Source organism: Strigops habroptila, chromosome 4 (assembly GCF_004027225.2).
Source record: "Strigops habroptila isolate Jane chromosome 4, bStrHab1.2.pri, whole genome shotgun sequence".
Lineage (NCBI taxonomy): Eukaryota > Metazoa > Chordata > Aves > Psittaciformes > Psittacidae > Strigops > Strigops habroptila.
Genome location: NC_046358.1, coordinates 34,311,209 through 34,334,446, shown reverse-complemented (window position 1 = coordinate 34,334,446; position 23,238 = coordinate 34,311,209). Strand labels below are relative to the sequence as shown.

Genomic DNA, 23,238 nt, shown 5'->3' with positions numbered 1-23,238 from the left:
AAATTGATCCCTGTTGTAAGATATTAAAACAATAGGAAACTGATTTCCAAGGAGCTTAGTGGATTTTCTGCTTTAGGTTTCAAAGGAAGCAAGTCGGAGTCCAAAAATCCTTAACTGATGTCATTCCATCCACCCCTCTGAAGCTAGATTTTTAGATATAAACCCTGTTCAGAGCAATCTCTCCACAATTGAAGTGCCAGTGCACTGACCCCCATTTCAACTGCATGACCTGCCGGCTTCTTGAGCCATGGTGTTTATTAATGAAACAAGCAAAAATGGAAACATCTGGGGTTTTCTTTTCTTTTTCTCCCCATTCTCCCACCCCCAACAAACCTGCAGTCATTAAGTGCCATCGTGAGAGAGGAAATGGGTTGTTAAAAAGAAAAGCCCTGATTTTTTTTATTTTTTTTTTTAAATGAAGAATACCATCAGGAGCAGGCTATGATTAATACACAAAATTGAAACAAATTGCAGCTAACTGCAGAAAAGCGTCTCCCAGCTGTTGACAGAAGGAAATTGCTGACAGCCTTTTCCCTTTCAATGAAGAAAAGAGAGAGAGAGAGAGGAACCTTGCCCAACCCATGTAAATACACTGCCACTGTTGCACATGCATGTACAAAAGTACTTGTACATACACAACCAATGTGCGTGTATGTCATCACGCATGTATCTGTTTGCATGTGCTTCCATGTCACATGTACAGGTGCAAATCCAACTTCGTCATGCATTTGTAATGACTACACCTCTGTGTACACAGGATGCTTGCATGTCTGTGGATAGCTGCTTTGCTGAACATACTGTGTGCCCACACGTAGCATGACCATAATGCCAATTTAATGAGGACTGCCCTGGAGCCACTATGCGCTCCATCAGAGAGAGGAGTCTCCAGCTGTGTGTGTGCTTGCGAATGTGAAGTTGCATATTCACATATGAAACAACAGATTACCTGTCTTCTGCAGGGAGCCCTTCCTCTGGCCTTATCTTTAGGAGGATAAGGCAGGTACATTTTTGGCTTTTAAAAAATGTCCTCCATCACCACTCTTCTGTCCATTTCACCTTTTGCTTTTCATGCTCCCTATCCATCATTAACAACCTAAATAGAAAACACTTAGATGCAGGAGATGAGTCTGAAGCTAGGAGAGTCATCTTTGATTGAAATGCTATACAGATGGCTAATGGGCGTACATCAGAGCCTTGTCTGCTTCAAAAAGTTGCTCTGGAGGGGAATTTAATGCCCATAGTTCATTCAGTTGCTGGCTTCTGCTAAGACAATCAGTGAGTGGGCTGCACTGATTGTTTTGTGATACAGGTTTGTCATGTATGGATCATTTATAACTTGTCCATTGAATGACTTGCTCCCCCACAGCCATGTGGTTGTTCCAGAGTGGGCAACCCATTGCACTCAGTGGACCACGGGAATGCTAGTGAGCAGAAGGCAAAGTTAGAGACCTCCTAGAAGATTGTTAGTAAGATTTAGCAAATTGGTTGGCAATGATGATGCTCTAATATTTACTGAACATACCTTCTTGTGATCATCTGTTGATTTCATAATCTGAGCTTCTATTGGCCACATTATAAGGGCATTTTGACTTATTTAGAATCAAGCAGGAACATCAAGTATGAGTTGCTTCCCACATATCTGCTTTTAAAGCTGATTGCTATGGTGCAATGCCAGATGGTAAAAAAAAAATAATAAATAATTCTTCCTGTTGTGGTTCTGCCCATTGAAATAAAGCCATGAAGTCTGTTTGTAACCACATGCACATTGTGTTATAAAAATAACCTGCTTGAACTGGTCCCTAATCTGTTATTCCCCCTCTGTGCCGGTGTTCACTCTAAACACATCAATATGAAGCAGTTAGCAAACAAACATTCCTTTATCAAGGGTGTATGTCGATCCCAATGGAAGCTTAACAGCTCAGGCAGGCAGATGTAGCAGTAGGAAAATAACTGATAAACTCAGGTGTTACAGGTTATGGATTGTGTTTACAAGTTAGCGATTCACAGAAAATGTAACCAAAGGGGTGAAAGAGGGCTGGAGATGTTGACATTTGGAGTTCAACCTGGCAAACAATATGTTCATCTTTTAACACTGCTCTGGGAGCTTGGGAAGAGTCCCAGAACATTTTAGTGAAAAACCTGAATGCTGAAAGAATTTAAAATAATACTGGGTGGGTGGTGCTGGAAGGGAGGTAGCTGACTCAAGTTATTGCCATAATAACAAGTCACTCTGAGGCAAGCTAGGCTACAAATTTACCTATTCCAAAACAACCACATGTGTATACTCGTAAGGGAAAGCAAGGTAACCTAGCATATTCACATTGAGGTGTGAACTGCCTTGCATTTACTGAAGGGTAGGGCAAGGCGTGTGGGCAGCTACCATGAAGTAACTGGTGTGATGTATTCTACACACCTGCCTGTTGCACAGAAACATGTTGTGTCCAGCGTTTTGGTCAGAGTCACTGCTTGATGTGCAAAAGCCAAGTCTGCTATTGCTGTTAATTTATTTTTGCCCCTTTAAACTCTCCTTGCAACTAAGAAAGATCATATATCCAACTGGATTTTAGTCCTTAGTGGTTATGCAATGTTGATGCAGAGCTATACGCACAAGATAGTTTGCTCTAGAAAGAGCTCTATGTATCAGCAATTTCTCTCTTTCATAGAGGTGAACAAACAGGCTCAGGTGGACTCTGAAGGCTAGTGTATGCCTGCAGGGCTGTAACACCTTGAAGGGTAAGCAGGACTGGCCACACTGCACATGCCCTTCATCACAGCCTGTTCTAACTAGCACTTGCATGACTATCAGAAATTGTAGTTGGCTGACAAATCCTGTCAGGATCACTTTTGTCTTTTGGGGCCTGGCGGCCTCAGTTGTGCCAAATAAAGCAGTTTCAGCACATACTTATAAACCATACTAGAATCACCTAGGACTAAAGGTACTTTATGGAGTTCTCTGTAAGAGCTTGAAAATGAGTTCTTAATTCACCCCTCTTCAGAAGCAGAATCTTAGGGGCCAACGAGCTTGTTCTACCAGATGCTATGAAATCTTAAGGTCACCACTAGCATCTGTCTGCTGATATCTCTGCAACATGAACTTCTTTCTTTCTTTCTTCACACACACACCCCCCCACACCTCCCTCAAACCCAACAAACTAGCATTCAGTGTAGTGGCCATTCAAGGAGATGTTGCTTGTGAGGGGGCACTAACTCTTATGATTTATACATCACAGTATGGTCAAGTCAAGCAGACTATAAAAGTTTGAAATCCAGCTAATCATCTGTAGGACAAAGAAATGGGAAAGTGATGCTCCAAAATGTGTATAGGCAGCAGCAGAAACAACTGTAATCCTCTGTGGGCTGCAGGCAGATGAGGAAGCTTGATCTTGTAAGTTAGCAGGTAACTGTACAAAGCCTTTTAGTATTGGTATGTACTATTTGCAGTGAGATCCCTTGCTCTTTTGTCCTCCCAAGGTAGTTAAGATACACAGTTTGCTTTCATTTGTGGGATTGATGTATAGTTAGATGTATAGTTAGAAACAAGAAAGACTTGTGCAAAATTGGGAAAAAAATTTTAATGGAGCTTCCTTATTTGTTTTAGTCCAGTTGCCTGAGTGTAAGGATAAAACTGCATGTATATTTACATACAGATCAATTATATAAATTAATATAAGTATATCTAATTTCCACCCTCTTGTTTTGCTGACATATGTATTAACAGAGTAGTTTTTAAAATTACAATGTCAAGGCCAAATTCTGCCAACAGTCTTCCTTCAGCAGCCTCATAAGTGATCATGGGATTGTGAAGGTATGAGCAGAACTTGGTCTGCCAAAATTATGTTGCTAGAGGCAGCGTGCAAAAAAGATCCCACATTGTCTGTGACTCCACAAAAGAGTGGCAGACCTAGCGGTTACAAAGAGAAAAAACCCCTATTTATTTGCATTGTAACTGAGCACACTTGACCAGATAGCTGCTAAGAGACAATTATGCTGGAGGGTCTAGAGCTTACCTTGGCCATGTCCATTTTCAGAGTTTTCTCGTATTTTAAAACCAGACATCTTTTCTACATAGTAGGGGCTTTAATGATCCCTCACCCTGGGCATGTGCAAGGATACACAAGGGTTTGCCCTGTGGGTCTTGACAGAAACCGCCATCCCTCCTTACTAAAACTCTGACCAGCTTTCAGTTACAAAATGGCAAGACCCGAGTGGTAGCGGGTTAATGGAGTTGTTAAAGGGTGGGGAACAGCTTGAAGAGGGACAGCACATTAGTAAAACAGGGGTTGGAAAATATTCATAGAATATACAAATGCCCCTGGTATTTAGATAAGAAAAAGTGGTTTTGCTGTTTAAACCAAAACAAACCCCAAGCCTGCAAAAATCAAGGTGAGCTCATCTCCAGAAAACAAATGGCAGCACCTTTCTGAGCTGGAATAGAAAAATAGAAACACACATTTTTCAACTGTAGTTGTAACACAAGGGCTGTGTCACATTTCCTGCAGGGAGGTTTGAGAAGTCATTTTTACAGCAGCTGGGCATTGCTTGTAAGAGTAAGAATTACATCAGTTCTGACCTTCTAGCAACAGGCTTAGGAAAAATAACATGAATGCAGATACCAGCATGATTGCTGTCTTACATCCAGTGGTATACTTGCACTGATTACCATAAAATTACTCCTAATTTTTAACAAGGCCAGTGGGTTCAGACTTTGGCTTAGAGTACTGAAGAGAAGCACTGATTTGGCTATTGCTTTTTATTGCTTTTAGTTGATATCCACTGTTAATAACTTGTATAAGGCTTTAATAGGATTGTGCTACTCAGTATAAACTAATGAAAACAGCTGGGCTCATTCTTAGTGCTGTCACATAAAGATATGAAAGTCATTTTATTGATGATCAGAAGTCACTAATTTTGAATGAACTGATATAATAGCTGTGATTTACTTTTCCAAGTAGCATGGATAATTTTAGAAATTTTTGAAAATAGGTGAACTGATAACTATTTTACAAGATTTACAGTATATACTAAGCATAAATTTTTATTGCATTGAAATAAATGCATATAGTACATGAATACCAAAAGACCACATGGAAATAGCCAAAAAAAAATTACAATAATGATGTAACTTTTTCAGAGTTGAATGCAAACCATCCTCCACCACAGTGAAATATTTATTTTAAAAATCTTTTTGGTTTTGTGGGATTTGAAGATGCCTTGTATACTTCCAGTGATTAGCCAGAATATTTTTGCCTAAGTACCTTTTCTGTTAATCAGCATCTTTACCAGGGAGAGATGCACTGCTGTTGAGCTTCCCTCACTCTCTGACCTCAGCTGACTTCCTGTACCTCTTAAGCCACTCCTATTTCTCAGTCTTGTCTGGATTGCATGTAAAATCTTCAAAAGCGTGCTTAGTTTTCCTCAAGTGCCTAGATGAATTAGATGCTGTGTCCAGATGACTTGTGGAGCTTCTGGCAAACTCTTATTCTGTGAACTTTTCCTCAGTGTCATCTAGCTCCTATTCTCCACATAAAGGGAGTTACTAAAACGAAAGACCGTGTCTCTTTTAGAATCTGTTATTACAATGCCATAATAGTAAAAACCCCAAACATTTGATAACATGTGGGCTGTGCTCTCTTTTGCACTTACAGGGGGACTACTGTGCAAAAAATTGACGTCTGCTTTTTCAATTAGTATCTGCATTCTGTGCCCCAGGGATTTGCTTTTGAAACTTGAGATACGTTAGTCTTGAGCTTCAAGCATGTTGGTGGCATGCAGCTTTTCCAGAAAATCATGTTGGTGAAGAGGGACTTCAGAAAATGCAATGTGTGTGGTTTGCCCAAGTCTTGCAGTGAGCTGGCAGCAGAGCTGAGAATGTTCAGATTTTCTCTGAGCTTTTCTTGGGCAGAAAATCCTTTGAACAACTGCCTAGACCATCCGCCTTATGTTTAGGTGTTTGTGCCTCCCAAGAGCAGCAGTCTGCTGCTTACCTGAAACTGGAGTTGTACTCCCTGTGGGATGAGCCTTCTTGCCATTATCGCAAGAGGTTATTTGATAGGTTTTATTATTTTTGAGGTTCCTAACTCAGGGGTATCCAGTTTATTACTTCTTTTAATGAATTTATTTATCTATGTGCTGTTAGGAGCTAGTCCCACAACAGCAGAGGTATAGGATGGCAGGGTGTTACCTGTCACCTCCTCTGTTCTGCGTGCTTTTGTTTTCAAGTAAGGAACTTTGCTCTTTCTATCAGCTTTGCATATATTTATACAGATGTGTATTTATTTGTTCATGGGCTTAATGCTGTTATATGCCTCACAAGAGTGTTCCCTGCCCTCTCTGCTTTCTTGCTTGCTTTATGCGGGCCTTGTTTTTGCACATAGCTTTCTTACAGCTAAGCTGTAAAGGAGGTAATAAAGTGTGTGCATGGCAAAATAAGGTAGAATCAAACCCTTGTATAGCTGCTCTCTGTCATTTTTATGTGCATCATTCTCTCCCTTATGTCTGTAGTGCTGTCTGTAATGGTCTACAGTCTTCCCTTCCTTCAGCATTATGTTTTCAGCATTGTGTTAATTGTTTGTGGTGTATGGGTTTTTCAGCGGCGTGCAGTGGGAAAGGTCAGCTGTCAGAAACAGGCCTGTCCACAACTGATAAGGCAGTCGAGAGATTGGATTTGACTCATTAAGCACCTTCCCTGTAGACATGGAGTCTGTTCTGCCGCAGAAAAAAACCTAAAGCAGGAAGGGAAAAAAGTCCAGGGTGAAGTTGGAGCATGCGCCACACACACTGGCATGTCCTCCCTCTCGCCCCGCACGCAATGCTGGCGCTCGGTGCACTTCCCCCTCACTTGTAGCCTTACGCACCATGGGTGTGTATGCTTACACCCTGAGATTGTGTGCATTTGCTACTGTATTTACGCCTGGTTGAGAGATGTGTTCATTTTCTCTGTGTACATATGTGCATGTATAAGTCTTCACGTGTCGGTGCCCTGACGTTATGTGGGGGAGATGCATTTCATTCTTGTCCTCATATGTGCACTGTATGGTGTACAAGGATGTTAATTCTCCCACATTTTACACGTATGTATGCACAGCCACTCCAAGTTGGTTTTGTGTGTTTCTCCCTGTTTTGTGAATCTCCTCACACTAATGCCTGCTTCCTTTCATGTTATAACAAAGGTTACATCTCCTCTCTATGTATATATATTGTTTGTTCAGATGCACTTTATTTGCCTTTCCACAGTGGTATGCTGTGCAACTGTACTACTTACATCTGCATATACACATCCACTGCTCTGGTAATCACACGAACTTGCTGCTGTATAGACATAGCATAAACCTAGCCTGTTTCTCATTGCATACAAATGCACACGTTTTTGCCCCTAAATAATTGCTGGCCAAAGCTGCTCTGCCAGCTTGTAACAGTCCCTTGCCTGTGGCTTTGTTTTGAGAAGAATCGTTGTGCCTCAAATTGGGTTTGGATACTGGTACTTCCATAAATGGTCTTAATGATGTCTCATAACGAGCATAAATGAAGGGCAGCAGTAGCGTTTGGCAGTGTGTTTCGATACTGTGGCAGTACTGGGGTTCCACACGTACACACTCTCCAATAATACTAAAGCTGCAAGGACCTGCCATTCCTGCAGTCTCTGCGATACCAGTCCCATGTGCTGCTCTGGCCCTTTCTGCGTTTCTCTTCCACCTCACTTTTGCTTTTCACCTTCCTTCGCATCTCCCCTTTCCCATGGGCATGGCTTTTAATACCGCTTGCTGGTATTGAAAAGGATAATTTTGTGGATCATTATTGTGTTATTACAGTGATTAGCATTAACTATTTTTCTACTCACGCTTCTCGCTGGAAGGATGCCCACAGGGCTCCCGGCTCAACAGCAAGTGTGACGCCTGCTGGAAGGCTGCTGCTAACACAAGCGCATGTGCATGCACAAGCGCACATGAACGCATCTCTTGCAGTGCTGCCTCTCTGCTCCTGTCCTTCCAGTTCCATCGTGAGCTTCCAGCATTTCTCTAAAATAGTGCCCTCCAAGAGCAGCAGGAATTTTCCCTCCTGCTGGGCTCCTTAGATGTGCTTTTGTTTTGAATGCACTTTTCAACTTTCTTTCAGTGTAAATCTTTCTTGTTCATTCCTGCAGTCAGTCTTGGAAGACTCCCACCACCAAGTCCCTATGTTTTCCTCAAGCAGGACCAATCCTGCCACACATGTAGAGAAGACTGTGATAATTATCTCATGTTCTTCTCCATGATGCTATGGCTTTTTACTGAAGTCAGAATCTTTGGGGAAGAACTTGTCTTCAGTATGGTAAGAAACAAAAATGCCACAAGTGCATCCTGTTTTACTAGATTAATGTTAAAGCTCTTGAATCTATACCCGGTAATAATCAGGTCTAAATACTTAGTATCAGGATTAGCATTTGGTGTTTAACTTCTGTTTTTTAATAGTCTAGAAGAGTAAAGGTAGCATGTAAAAGTGAGGATTGCAACTGGGATAGAGTTTCCTGCTGAAGAATAGTAAATCTCTCTTAGGTGGTGAATATAATGTTGCTTGTTGGCATGCAAGTTGCTTCTATTTTTTAAAAACTCATGGTCTGTATAAAACAACAGCACTTTGTTCATCAGAGTGCATAAGATAAAAAGCTGGTAAATTAAGAGTTAGCTGTTCACCCGCATGGTCTGATCCTGCTGTACTGTCGTGTGTTCTATGCAGAAGGGTGGAGAGGCCAGGTAACAACCCAGCAGTAGAGACACCTCTATGAGAGCAGGGCTGGTGAATATGCTAGATCTTGTGGTTTGTATTCATGGTGTTGTGATGTTTTTTCTCCAGTGAGTTTGCACTCTGATGGGCGTTTGATCTGTAAGGAAACAGGTTGTTTGGGTTGTATGTTCAGGGACTGGCATCCTTATGTTTTAGAATGATGCACCAGGAAAAGGAGTAAACTAGAAGAACTGCAGAGCAAAATAAAAACAAGAAAGTAAATACACCAGCAATGGGAATTGTCCTCACCCATTCTCAGCAGTGAGGAATATAGAGGAGTTCTTATGCCCAGCACATCATCATGGTATCTGAGCTTGTGACAAAATTAGTAGCAACACATTGGTTTTTATGCACCTTCTGGGCTGGGAGTGACAGTAGCAAAACTGTTCAGAGAAAGGGAAAGAAAAAAGTATACTTTGTTCAACCAAAACAAATTGTGAATTTATATGAATATATCAAATTTAAAAATTGATTTATTCAGCATCATTCATTTCAAAATAAACATGTTTCATGCTTTTATTTTAAAATGGAGCCCTAGTTTTTAAGGAAATTTATTTTTAAGGAAGTGTAAAATAAAATTATTATATTTCATTTTGGGTTAAGCAAGACATTATCCCAGGATGATGTTTTTGTCTCTTTGGTCAGTTGATCAGAACATAAATAACAGGCACAGCTCTAAGTACATAGTGCCACAGTCAGACTGATGCTCTTTATTGTTTCCTTGCAAATGACAGAGAATGCAGAATCATGCACTGATGCTGGTACAGTTGCTTGTACTTAGCAAACAAAGGGAGATAAGTGGAGAGAAGGATGTCCAGGACTCTCTGTATGCTGCATATACACTGGATTGGCATGTGGCTTCTCCTCATAGATGTGCAATGCTTCTTGTTTTGCAAGTTTTATTAAACTCATAGAGCGTTCTTTTCCCATAGGTCTCAAGGACTTAACCTATATTTTTGTTATCTTTGTAGCACAGATGGAGACAGCTGAGGTTAATTAAGTGCCTCAGGTTGCACAGTGGCAAAGTTGAGGATAAAACGTGCAGGTTCCGACTTTGACACCTGTAGTTTGTCATTTAGATCAATTTTAGTGTGCAATTTAAAAAATGATGTTACTAACCATATGCTATAATCTTCTGTAGATGTGCCATCTTATTTGTGCATTTTATTATTGTAGCACTAATAACTTGTCATCAAAAAATTTTAGCTGAAAGATTTTATGCATGCATTTTTCAGCTATTTTGTGTGGTATTGGAGCCCACAGGTTCTGATTCTTCTTCAGACCTTTCTTTTTTCTGCTTCCCTTCAGAAAAAGAGAGTCAGTAGGGAATCTATGGATCATATTATTGATGAATCTAGGTTTAAATAATTTGTCTGTGCTGAATATATGGACTATCTAGGAGTTTTTCTGTGATAGGTCTGATATTTTTTTTCTCCTCTCAGAGGAGGTTTTGTTGAAAGGACAGCATGATAATGTTGAGTGAAGAAGAGTCTTCCAGGCTTGAGAAGCAAAATAGCTTTTCATTTGAGTGAATTTTCATTTGTTTAGATGATATGAACTTCAACTGTATATTTAATAGGTGCATACTCCAGAAATGTAAAGCTTCTGCTTCTAACAGACTATTAGCTCTATCACTGATAGGTGAAAGTGATACATGGAAACTGCTTTATATATTTTCCATTGGATAGTACATGACCCTGTTTGAGGGTCAGGAGCCTAGGCGATATTGGTTAAAGATTCAGACTGTCATGCCTGTTCCCTTTCTTTGCTCTCAGTCTTCGAAGTGCAGTGTCCCACATTCATTGGGAGAGCCAAACCACTTTTCAGGGCTGGTTCTGGACCTCTTAGGCATGGTTTGCAGTCCAGGGGATCAGAGCCACCTCTATGTTGGAGCCAGCCCAAGGAGCATCGTCCAAGGATGCAGGCAGCAGCAAGCAGAGGTGGAACCTGCTGCTCCAGAGCTCTCATGCGAGAAAGTAGTTCTTCCTCCTGTTTTCATTAAGAGCTTTGGAGCTCAGAGAAATAATAGATTAGTCAGGTTTGACAAAAAGACAAACATTCTTTGAATTGCCAAGTCTCCTTGATCTCTTCTGGGCTTAAATTTGAGAACCGTTTTAACAAGCATTTTCCTTTAGACTTGAAGGGTAATGTGTAGAGCAGCAGATAACAGAGGAGAGGGCATGATTCATCCTGGGAACTTGGTGTTCTCTGGTGTAACATAATGCTTCCTTTGCTCTTACTAGTGAGATGAAAGAGCTTTTTGAGTAAGATCTGGCCTGCTACAGTATGTGCAAAATCTGTTTGGCACTGAAAGAGCACTGACTGTTAAGTGCATCTCACCTTTGTTTTGGGCTAATATTCCTCTTTGCATCTCTTAAACATGATGAGAGATGTTGTCCTCCGTTGATTCTTACCTACACAGTTTCTGATGTTATTACTGTGATTCTTCTCTGCTTCCAATTACAAATTATGTAGATACAATAAGTGAGAATGATGGGCCTGAGGAAACAATGAACGACACCATTTCTGAAAAGTCTAACGTTATCCAGAATGGTTTAAAGCTAGTAAGCATTTGGGAAACTACTCTTTTTACTGAGGGACTCTAGCTCAGCACTTAATCTTCTGTATTATAACAGCTTTCCATGATTTTGCAGGCAATTTTTTTTTTTCAACAGCAAAAATTCTATTTCTTCTGAAAACTTATTCCCATATTTTTCTTGAAGTTAGGAGTAATATTCTGTGTATAAAGTTTTATCAATGCAATCAGTTCAGTCAACTCTTTATGACATTGAGATGACTTACATGTTCCTACTTTACAGTTTGTGGAGTATAAATACTGTATATGACTCAAAGCTTCCACATATCAATATCGCTGTTGCTGATCCTTTGAAGATGCTTCATGCATAGAAGAATGCTTTACACACTATTTATTATGTATCTAAATAGTCAAATAAGCTGTGTAAGTTGGTTTTTTTGGTTGGGTGGGTTTTTTTTTTTTGTCTCAAGCAAATGTTTGGTTTTGACTATTGAGATCACGAAAGTGTGTGTGTGAGGGAGAGAGGATGGGACCTTACGAGACGGTTTGATTAGTGGTGTCACTGATTCAATCAGGTGGTGTGAAGAGTGATCAGACTGGAAAAAACATAACTATTTGGATGTATTATTTTTCCTGCCCAAAGGCTAGAAAAGAGGAATGCAACAAAAGGATTTGGACAACTTAATGGAGGATGCAGTAATTTGCTGTTAAGCTATGACTGGAGTCTGTCACCATCTATTTAAAATAACAGCTTGTTTGTTACTAAACTATCTGGCTTTGTTTTAATAACATGAATCTGGGTGAGCTGCTTTGTCTGCTTCTGAGGGCTTTCATTAGGGTTTCAGCATTCAGTTGCTGGACAACTCTTTTGGAGGGTGATGGAAATAGTTCACCTTTTTTGTCCTTCAGAGGTGTTGGCTGACTTATTTTCTGTGACATTTGACGTACAGTTTCTCCTCCCCTAACCTCTGAGGGAACATCAGATACACGTGAAAGTGACTTGGAACATAAATCATTCATTGTTCTGTAGTGTTATTGAGGATTATAGCCATTAGAAGTGACTCCCAGGACAACCCTTTTGCCCAGAACAGAATTACCTCCTAGTAGAGTTCATGGGGGTTTGCGCAGGCTGGAGTTCTGCACGGTCCTTTGGGGTGTGATGCTTTGATCTCTCACGACTCATCATCTAGAACAGCTTCTACATTTATTTTCCCCTTAGTTCATGTGGTTAATATGTATTTATAATTTATTATAAATATGTATGTATAATTTATTATTTCCGGACTTTGCTAGGACTCAAATTAAAAGATTTCCTACAGATCAGTTAAAATTTTAAGACTTTAGGTCTGTTTATGGAGTGAGAATTAGTATAGAAAGCAGGAAAAGATATGCAGAGTAGCGTGAAGACATTTAGTCATGTCCATACCCAGCGATACAGTGACAACGGCAGTACAGGACAACTGCTGCAAAATTTCTTCCCAGAAACACCGAGTTCAGTTGTGCTTGCTAGGATTGTGATGCTAGCCAGTCATCCCATCAGAAATTACATAGTTTCCTTGTGTTAAATATCATGCTGCTGAAATCATAGTTGATGCCCAAGTGCCAAGTTCATAGCCACTGGGTACCATGGCTGTGCTTTAACACTGTGATTCCACTAGCACATCCTCAGGTGAGGAATGCCTATCATTCAAGCAGCAGAATTAATGCCAACAGTGAGAACTTTTGCCTCCCCATCTCCTAAGCAGGTTCACCTAGAGCAGGTTACACAGGAACGTGTCCTGGTGTGTTTTGAGTGTCTCCACAATCCCTCTGGGCAGCCTGTTTCAGTGCTCCGTCACCCTCAAAGAATTTCTTCCTCGTATTCAGATGGAACCTCTTGTGTTTCATCTTGTGTCTGTGTCCTCTTATCCTGTCACTGGGTCCCACTGAAAAGAGTCTGACCTCATCTGTTAACACCTGACCTTAAGATATTTGTATGCATTGGTAAGATCCCCCTTCAGTTGCCTCTTCTCCAGGCTAAACAGGCCCAGCTTTCTCATCCTAAGAGAGATGCTCCAGTTTCCTAATCATCTTCATAGCCTTTCATTCTCCAGTAGCAACTCTTTGTCTTGTACTGAGGAGCTTGGAACTGGATATGGTACTCCAGATGTGGCCTCACCAGGGCAGAGTAGAGGGAAATATCACCTCGACCTGCTGGCCAAGCTTCCGATGCACCGCAGGATACCGTTGGCCTTCTTGGCCACAAGGGCACATTGCTGGCTCATGGTTAACTTTGTGTCCACCTGGACTACCAAGTCCTTCTCTGTAGAGCTGCTTTCCAGCAGGTCAGCCCCTCACCTGTACTGGTGCAGGTGTTATTCCTCACCAGGTGCAGGACCCTATACTGCTTCTCCTCCACGTGCTTAGAGATGACATCCAGGATCAGCTGTTCCATCACCTTTCCAGGGATGGAGGCAAAGCTGACTGCCCTGTAGTTTCTGGGGTCCTCCTTCTTGTCCTTTTTGACGCCTGGAGTGACAATGACTTTCCTTCAGGCTTCAGGCACCTCTCCTGTTCTCCATAACCTTTCAAACAATGATGGAGTGTGGCTTAGCAATAATATCTTCCACCTCCCAGGGAGGTAGTCCTCTATTTTAATAACAATTCTGTGGCCAGTGACCAACTTTGGAAGCAGAATTTGTTCTCCGAAGACAAGTTGCGTACCTTTAGGATTTTCTGAAGTTATAGACAACTGTTAAATGGTAGGAAGAAAACGTTCCTGTAAATACTATTTTCTGTGTTGACCTCTGTTTGACAGAAGGGCAAGAGAGTAACTGGCTGCTCTGCTGCCTCCATCATTAATGCACGCTGTTTTGGCAGAGAAGCCTGATGCTTGCCAGTGTTAGACCACTCCTAGATTATCAGACAGCACCAGCTCTTCTGTGCAAAGCACAGCAAACTGTTCAGATAAGGTAAATCCCACTGAACACTGAAGTGGTTATTAATTCTCAAGCAGTGCAGAGTGTTTGCTTTTTCAGTGGCAGAAGGCATGCTTTGATGTTGGTCATAAACCAAAGCCCAGTGAGATAGAGCCTGCCTCAGAGTATATGTAGTTAGTGAGTCTTGACAGAAGGTGAGAGGGTGAGCAGCTGACTTTTGTTTTTAGGAGACTACTTGAAGTTTTCTTCAGGAAAATTCAGGAAAGTCACTGTGCATTTCATATTTTTCTAAATATTTCCTAATCGTGTCTGAGGCTGGAAATCCTGTTACATCAAGTGCTGCTTTTTTTGAGTATTAAACTTTATGCCCCTGTGCACAATCAGTGCTTCTAGGATTTACTGTTTTCAGCTTCACAGTCATGGAGTGTTTATCTTCAGGCATCATCCAAAACTCTAGAGGCTGTTCTGCTCCATGCTTTTTGCTGGAGTTTCTGCCTGGCAGGACTAGAGAAAAATAGGGGTTGGTTTTCCTCCACAAATGTATGAGAACCTAAGGAATGAGCCCAGAATGGGGAGCTAGGAGCTCCTGAACTCAAATGCTTTCTCTACTATTGATTTTCTTGTTGGTCATGAGTAAATCCATTAAAATATCTGTGTGTTGGTTTCCTCATACATAAATCAAAATGCCAAGGTTTCTCTACTTCATAGTGATGCTGTGAATTCTGAATATTTGAGTCCTCCTTTGTAAAAAGAGCTTTGACAGGAACACGTAGCAACAGCTTTGTGCATAAGTTAAAATTACCATCCAGCTCTCCTAAACAGGCAGTTATAGCCATACACGATAGGGAAAGATCCCCAGTCTTTACATCTCTTGGGAACCTGAGACTCAGCAAGCTCTGGGGTTCTTGCAGGGATAAGAATAGCTACGAGCTTGGCTTAGGTAGCTGTTGGTCGTGCTTTTTTGTTCTTGCTATCAGCCTCTGAAGTATGTACTAGTAGCTGATTCGGGAATTTAAACAGATATAGATCTGGGACTTGCAAAACTGGCTTTGCAGTGGGGTGGTGATGGTAACTGCTTAATGTGCTAGCTGTGCCTATTAGTGATTAGTCAGAAAAGGATAATGTTTCCCACTTGTTAAAGTGATGGGTGACTGCATTCATTCAAGGAAAAGGTCTGTGCTGGTCAGTTCAAAGATTCTGAGTTTTTACTCTGGTGATATCTATGAGGCTTTGAATACGTCAAGGGTCCAAGTCAATGTGGAGTTTTGTATAGGTTTTATGTTTCTGCAAATCCCAGCTGTTGAGAATTTAGTTATGTGAATGTGTCAGAAAATAAATAATGGGTTTAGAGTAATATTAAGGAATGAAATGGAAGATTTAATTGCTTACATGTTCTAATCTGCTTTGAGATTCTGAGTTTTGCAAATCTCCTATTAACTGAGTTGAAAATTAGACCTTGCAAGTCATGTATAAATGAAGAGTTTGCAAGCATATTCTAAATGCTGTTTTACATAAATGTTATTTTATGCAGTTGCATTTTCACACGTGAACAGCTAGATCATCAATTCAAGTTAATATCACTTACTATATACAGGGTTTCCCATCCCAGCAAAACCAGGATTTGATTTATTGCTTCATGTAACGTAAACCAAGGATCCCTGTTGACTTTGAGTTAGGCTATAAATTTAGCTATTTTACGTTAGCTGTGTGACTATGCAGAGGCTTCTTCATACGCTACCACTATTTAAAGAATATAGAAGCTGTAAATATCACAGGGCAATTTGTGGAGCCTTGAGAAATGTACAGTGTAAGGGTCACGAGCTAACAAGTGGTGGTTCACCACTCTCTGGTCTTCTAGACATCCATATGCCTAAAAGCATATGGAAATACTGTGAGACCTCAGCCTAGTCAGGGCTTTTTTTAATTCATACATTGTGGAGAGAACCTGTATCACTTTTTCTCCTCCCTACTGACTGGTGATTCTCATGTGCTTTGTGGTCATAGCCATCACATATGCCAGATCGTGCTAAAGGGTAGGACAGCATGGAAAAGCTGTGCTTGGCAAAAAGCCTTTCGTGCGGCCTGACACAAGCTACTGTGTTGGAGCTTGGAGGAATACACAGTCAAGCTTTTCAGTGATTGGAGCATAATCTGTGCTCTAAGGTAAGGTAAGCTAAGGTAAGACTGGTAAACCGGTCATCCACATAGCCACCGGTAAACTGGTTGGGAATTGGTGGCTTGGAGAATAAAATTTTAGAGAGTACGTTGGCCTTGGGAGTTTTGTTGGAGACATGGAGTAGACAGGTGTGGCTCTGGATTGGCCAGTGAACCCCAAAGAGATTTTAGTGTGTGGTGATCTGCAAATTTGAATGTCTATCCAGAGCAGCCACAGGAGGAAGAAAAAAAACCAACCACCCTGTAACAACATAAGAAACAGGAATAGGTGACAATATCCCAATAACAGGAAGGACACAAAGATGGATCATGTCCAGAATCCCATTTCTGACAAGGGTCAGCAGCAGATAAGGAGTCTGCAGCGGTTGCCTTAAATTACTCTTTAGATTTCTAATCTACTCTTTACCTTCTCCTCTGTTTTGAGTAGACCAGTGAGATTCTGTCCTAGGTGGTTGAGAAAGTGTAAATGAGCCCTACTAATATGTCTTGTACTGAGTGAACAATCAATACCTGCGCCCTCCTTTCCAAAGATGACAGATGTGTTTTCAGTGCTTTGCACTGTGGGGAAAGGGCTCAGTCCTAATAATAGTCCCGCCCTCAGCTGCTGGCTATTGATGGGAATTACCCACGGGTACATAGAGCATGTCTCTGACTTCACTGTAACACATTCCATTTTGATGGATCAGGAGTGACTATGCAGGGGAAATATCAGTCATTAAGCGCTCTGCTCTGAATTCCAGAACTACAGTCAATACCAGCCCTCCCTGCTTAGGCTGATCGAACACTGACACAAGCATATGCGCTCCTTGGTGGTAGTTAAATGTATTCAGAATAGAATAACAGACCCAAGCAATTTGGACAGGACCTCCAGAGGCTGTGTAGTCCAACCACTAGTTCAGAGAAGGTTCAGTTAGAGCAGGCAGCTCAGGAATGTGCATAATCAATTTTTAGTATTTCTAAGGATGGAGATTTCACAGTCTCTCTAAGCCCTTCCTAGTGTTTGACCATCCTGAAGATGAAATATTCTTTCATATAGAATGAGGATTTCTTGTATTCCAGCTATATCTGTTGCCTCTTGTCTTTCTTCTGCAGGCCTCTGAGAAGAATTTGGCTCTGTCTACTCTATAGTTTCCCATTAGGTTGTTGCAGAGAGCAATGATATTTCCCTCAAGTTGTCTCTCCTTAAGGCAGAACAAACCCAGCTCTAGCTTCTCCATACACATCACCTACTCTATCACCTTGTGTGTCGTGGTAGCTCTTTGCTGGACTTTAGTATGTTAAAGCCATTTTTATACAGAGGAGCTTAATACTGGACAGAGTACTCCTGATGTGATCTCACAAGTGTCCTTTAGATAAAGAATCACTTCCCTCAGCCTGCTGGTTGTCTTCTTGCTAATACAGCCCAGGATGTGGCTGGCCTTTGCTGAAAGGGCTAACTTGTGCTCCAGTTGTCTGTGGGGGCCCTCAGGTCTTCTGTAAAGCTGCTTTTGTGCCAGTTTGCTCCCAACTTGTACTGTTGCATGGAGTAATTAGTCTTACTGTTTGCTTGCAGGGGTATATAGACACATGGTTCGCTTACATAAATACAAACACACATTACTGCCACCTTCAAAGTACCCAGAGTTTTAATAAGTTCATTCTGTGATACCCTCAGTCAAGACTGCAAAGTTCTCTGCTTAAAGCAGACCTGTCACTTGAGGATGATATATGTTCATGTTGCAACACTGTGCTATTTTGTCACCACTGTTTTCATGCTGTGAGGGCACAGATTTTACCATGTAGTTATTTTTCAAGAACAGCTATGACAACAGGTATTTTCACTTCAGTTTTGTACTAATAAATTCTGGCTAATCTGTATTAGAATTAATAAATGAGACAAAATGAAGCAGAAAAATGCTATTAATGTCTGTGACAATAGCACGAGCACTTGCTTTGTGCAGCAGATTGTAAGCAATGATAGCTTGACTGCTTGTACCATCCAGTTATTCATGCTGAGACTCGCTTTCATGGCTCTGAGTTGGGAAAGTGCTGCAGTAAGGAGCGGGAGGGTCGGTATATACTCCCTTGTAAGTACCATTTTCCCCCAGATGGTAATGGTAGGAATGGGCTACAGACAACCCTCCTGCAAGCTTTACTATCACTGTCCTGTATTATTTATACTGGACAGAACCGTGGTACACAGCTGACTCGAGGCACGTGAGCACAGTACGGCAACGGAGCTGATACTGAGTGACAATGGAAGCTCAGGTACTGGGAAGCAGAATTCCAGCTCACACAAAGGATTTTTATGGTATTCGAATGCTGCCTCCAATTGCTAAGACATTAGTTCAGTGGTTTTCCTTACTGTACCTAAGATTTATTTTTTTTTCTTAATAAGGAAATGCTTCATATCACATGCTGTGAATAATTCCCTCCTGTTTCTTTGCTGTATCAAAAAGTTATGCTTGTCTAGTACAGATTTTCTGGGTAAGGTGATCAAACAGGCAAAGTTCTAAGACATGTTTACCAGCAACATCGTTACTTATGGCTATAGGCAAAATATTTTATGTGGGCTTCCCTCATGCTCTAAGAGAAGGAAACTATAGGACACTTCATGTGGTGCTCTCATCTGCTTGGTGTCTCTTTCAGTTGAAAGAAAGGGGCAGCTCTGTCAGAATTATATTCTGATGCCTGTCTTAAATTGCCTGGCGGATGGGTTAAGGTGGTATTAGCGATGAATCTTGATACTAATCTTTGGGAAATGTTGGTTTCTTTTGGAGCAACGCGTACATGATGGTCATGTTGTGAATAGTAGAGTTTTCTATCATTCTCCTAAAAAAGATGTGAAGTGTCTTACAGCAGTGTCTTTAAATGTACTTTTCCTAGGCTCCACTGTGTACTTTTGGGCGGTCCCTATGGTGACAGTGCTGCAGTGAAACTGAAAACACAGCACTGAAATTCTTCTGTACTGAGGACTCTGCCGTGAATTCTCTTGATAGCCATATTACAAGAGGAGCTGTACATAGCATATCAGGATATATAGTTGCATAAAATATTAACAGTGCTATGGGTTTGCTTAGAAATTTCATGACAACCTTGAATCTCTTCTTGGCTGACTGCTGAGTAGTCCTTTCATTTCCCTTTTTCCCCAGCGCGAGATGAGAACATGGCCACTTTCCGTGGTTCTGAATACCTTTGCTATGACCTGTCGCAAAACCCCATCCAGAGCAGCAGCGATGAGATCACTCTCTCCTTCAAGACATGGCAACGCAACGGGCTCATTCTGCACACTGGCAAGTCAGCTGATTATGTCAACCTGGCCCTGAAAGATGGTGCAGTCTCGTTGGTCATTAACCTGGGGTCTGGTGCCTTTGAGGCCATTGTGGAGCCGGTCAATGGCAAGTTCAATGACAACGCGTGGCATGACGTTAAGGTGACACGCAACCTGCGACAGGTAATGGTGAAGGGGAGAAAATGCGGGGGAAAATTTTGTTCTATTTTGCTGGGACAGGCACGTGGGAAAAAGTAGTGGAGAAATGGGGATGCTCAGTGGAATCGCTAGAATTTCTTCAACTTTTCTGAATCTTGGCGTCTAAAGGGCAGTGAAAATACATTGGTTGGTGGGAATTTATCCCTGTTGCAATATCTTTGTTTTCACTTTATTATTTTTTTTTCCAGTTTGATTTAATAATAAAAACTTGTGACATTACTTTCATCTCCCTTTTCTTTTTTTTTTCCTCTTTTTCTGTTCTCCCTTTTAATTTTATTATTTCCTTAATTATGATTTAATCTTATCAGTAATATTCTTGTTGCATTTAATTATTGTGGGAGCAGAGTCTTTTTCCTACAGTCAACGTTCTACACCTCTCTCCTTTTTGCTTCAGTTTTGTTAATTGGTTTAACCATTGCCATGATGTCATAATTCTAATTCTGGAAGTCTTTTGTTTTAAATTTACTTTTTCTCTCATGTGTGAATGTGAGTGTGCAGGTATGCAGGCTGGTGGGTACGTGTGTAATTATGTTAAATTTATAGCTTTGGAATTAATTGGCTGGAATCTTTCTGAGTCTTCTTGATTCTCTGTTCTTTTCTTCTTTTTGATTTCCTCCTCCTTCTTCCTATAATGAGATTCTACTTTATTTCTTGTCTCTGCCTATGAGACTCTTCTGTTGGCTGTGAGGACTGGAAAAGTGGAAGGATCAAAAAAAAACCCAAGCAAACCCAGATCAATCCATCACCCTACAATTCTACTTTGGAAAAGTTTTTCTGATTTTACCACTGTAATTTTGCACATCTGCATGCTACTTTTCCTAAGCAGACAACTCTATCAGGTGATGTATTTGGTAGTAAGCTAGTTTTATAATCCTGAAGCCTTCTTCATGAAATATAAATTCAGACATAAATAGATAAGGTAGAATTAAATATCCTTGCTCTGAAAGCTGGTAAATGTATCAAGTCACTAAGGCCCATCCGCTGCATGATAGATGAGGTTTACACTGTGAATAGGAGTTATTTGGCATCTTGCTGATTGGCAGCGGCAGCAGAAATAGATTATAAACTAAGATTTTAAAATATTTTTTTGAAAACAATATGATCTATATATTTGATCATTAATGTGAATATTAACACAGCCCTTAATAGTTTTATTTAAGCTTATACAATGTCATTTGCTGAGAAAATAGCTTTTGTGGTAACATTTTACAGTAGCTAAGATAAAATATATCTGTCTAGAGGATAATCACTGTCAGGGATCAGAAACAGTCTCTACTAGTAGATGACAGTGGATCATAGAATCATAGAATCATAGAATCGTAAGGGTTGGAAAGGACCTTAAGATCATCTAGTTCCAACCCCCCTGCCATGGGCAGGGACACCTTGCCCTAAACCACGTGGCTCAAGGCTCTGTCCAACCTGGCCTTGAACACCGCCAGGGATGGAGCATCCACAACCTCCCTGGGCAACCCATTCCAGTGCTTCACCACCCTCACTGTAAAGAACTTCTTCCTTATATCTAATCTAAACTTCCTCTGTTTAAGTTTGAACCCATTTGTTTAAGTTTGAACCCATATGCAGATGCAAGTATAATTTCTTATGCAGCGGATGGGTCTTAATGATCTTATTTTGTTCAAATGTTCCCACCAGTCCAGTAGAGGGAGAGTCACCAGCTGGTTGACATTTGTCAGGAATATATGGCTTTATTTGATGCTTTTTTTTATTTTTAGATGGTTTCAGAATGGCTGGTCTCTGAATATCTCAGTGTAGCTTACTGGCCATTTTAGTTAATCATACTTTTTAGTTTTTGTCGGAAATCAGTTTTCAATGGGAAAACGTATCTGAAGCAAAATGCATCCTTGCGTCATGTCAGGATTGGTTTGGATCCTGAAGCAGAAAGTGAGGAAGGGTGACAGGCAAAACTATGGATGAGAAGCTCTTGCTTTCTTTTGCTAATCTTTCAGCTAGTGATTTTTGTTTTGTCTGCGGTTACATGGAAATGCGTTTATACCTGTTCATCTTTGATTAGACCAGGACAGTGCTTTGGTGATTACTAGAAAGCAGGTGAGTCCCTTGCCAGTTAAGCAGCACTGCAAATTTTTAATCCTCCTTATCTATTCACTATGGATGATATTTTCATGTCATCCTGAATTCTTAAAGGGTCCAACTTGACTGGTCAAGAGAGAGGATGTTTTAGTAAGATGGCTATGCTCTTCCCAAAGAAAGGCCAGCCTTGCAATAATATTAAAAGTAAGTATCAGAGATGATTTGGGGTCCAATTCTATAGATAAGCATGACAGAATACAGTTCAACCAATAAATATCAGTAAGGCTGGAATTTTTTTGAGTCACCTTTTCCTGGATACTTCCATTTTGACTTCTGATCAAGTTCAGTCTCAAAATTAAGACGTTGGCCCAGAACTTAAAAATTCAGAGTTTGGAATCGATGAGGCCTTGAGAAGAAGCAGGATTGCTGGTCCTGAAAGTTGTCATCTAAAAATTCTTGGTAAGTTGAGCCACAGTTTTCAATAAGGAGAAAGCTTGAATGCTGCAGCCTTCCTGTCATGACCTATGTATTCTTACTTTTAATTGATATTAGTGGGAATGAAGAAGTCTTAAAAACCTTCAGTCCTCAAGATAAAGAGTTTGGAAAAGACTGAAAACTTAAATTACTGTTAGCTAATTAATACCTGCTATGGGCATTTTTCAGGACGCAACTGAGAATGGTTACTCTGTATCTTGACCTTATAAATGCTTAGTTTAACAACAACAAAAAAAGGGATAAAGTTACCATTCTAAAAGCACACGATAAAGGAGTTCTGTTTTGCTCCATTTTGATGGTAGCTTCCAGCAGCTTATATGTCCTGGGTTTGCCTGTGTGTACATGAGAGTTTATCTATAAAATACTTCACTATTTTTCAGACAGACTATAAACCTGTGAAGTCCCTTTGATACCTTCATATAGAAGATGTAATAAAGGATAAAGATTATTTATCATTAGTAAGATTACACATTTTGTTCCTTTTTTTTTACCCTTTATTGTAATAAATGCAATAAATTTACACTTTATTGCATCCCATATAATTTTGCATATCCTAAATAATTTTGTATTTAAGAAATTAACTACCCTGCATCTTTCCTCACATAAATTTACCTGTGAAGTTGCAGTGTGATACAGGTCACTTGGAAGTCTTGTTTCCAGCTGGGCTCATGTTTTCTCAGAAAACCCCACCCCAAACCAATGAAAAAACCCAACAAAACCATTGCCCCTAAATATCGAAGCATATTTTCTATAAGGAAATCAGTATGCTCCCTGTAGTTGGTTGAAAACATTGCACTGAAGATAAATATATTTCTCTTTAAAATGAACTTAGATAGATA

General features: G+C 40.6%; 1 protein-coding gene across 39 annotated transcripts in view; it reads left to right on the top strand.

The window, feature by feature from the left end:
* NRXN3 (neurexin 3) overlaps positions 1-23,238 on the top strand; it is a 997,539-nt gene that overhangs the window by 245,140 nt on the left and 729,161 nt on the right. For 38 of the 39 annotated variants that reach the window (XR_003991147.1, XR_003991145.1, XR_003991143.1 and 35 more), the window contains one exon: positions 19,521-19,822. Coding sequence is in view for 32 of the 39 variants with exons in the window: in XM_030484277.1 (XP_030340137.1) it covers positions 19,521-19,822 (302 nt within the window). In the remaining 7 variants the exon portion in view is untranslated. Of the gene's footprint in view, positions 1-8,239; positions 8,308-19,520; positions 19,823-23,238 lie in introns of those variants that run through there. The other variant, XM_030484273.1, reaches the window with a different exon arrangement.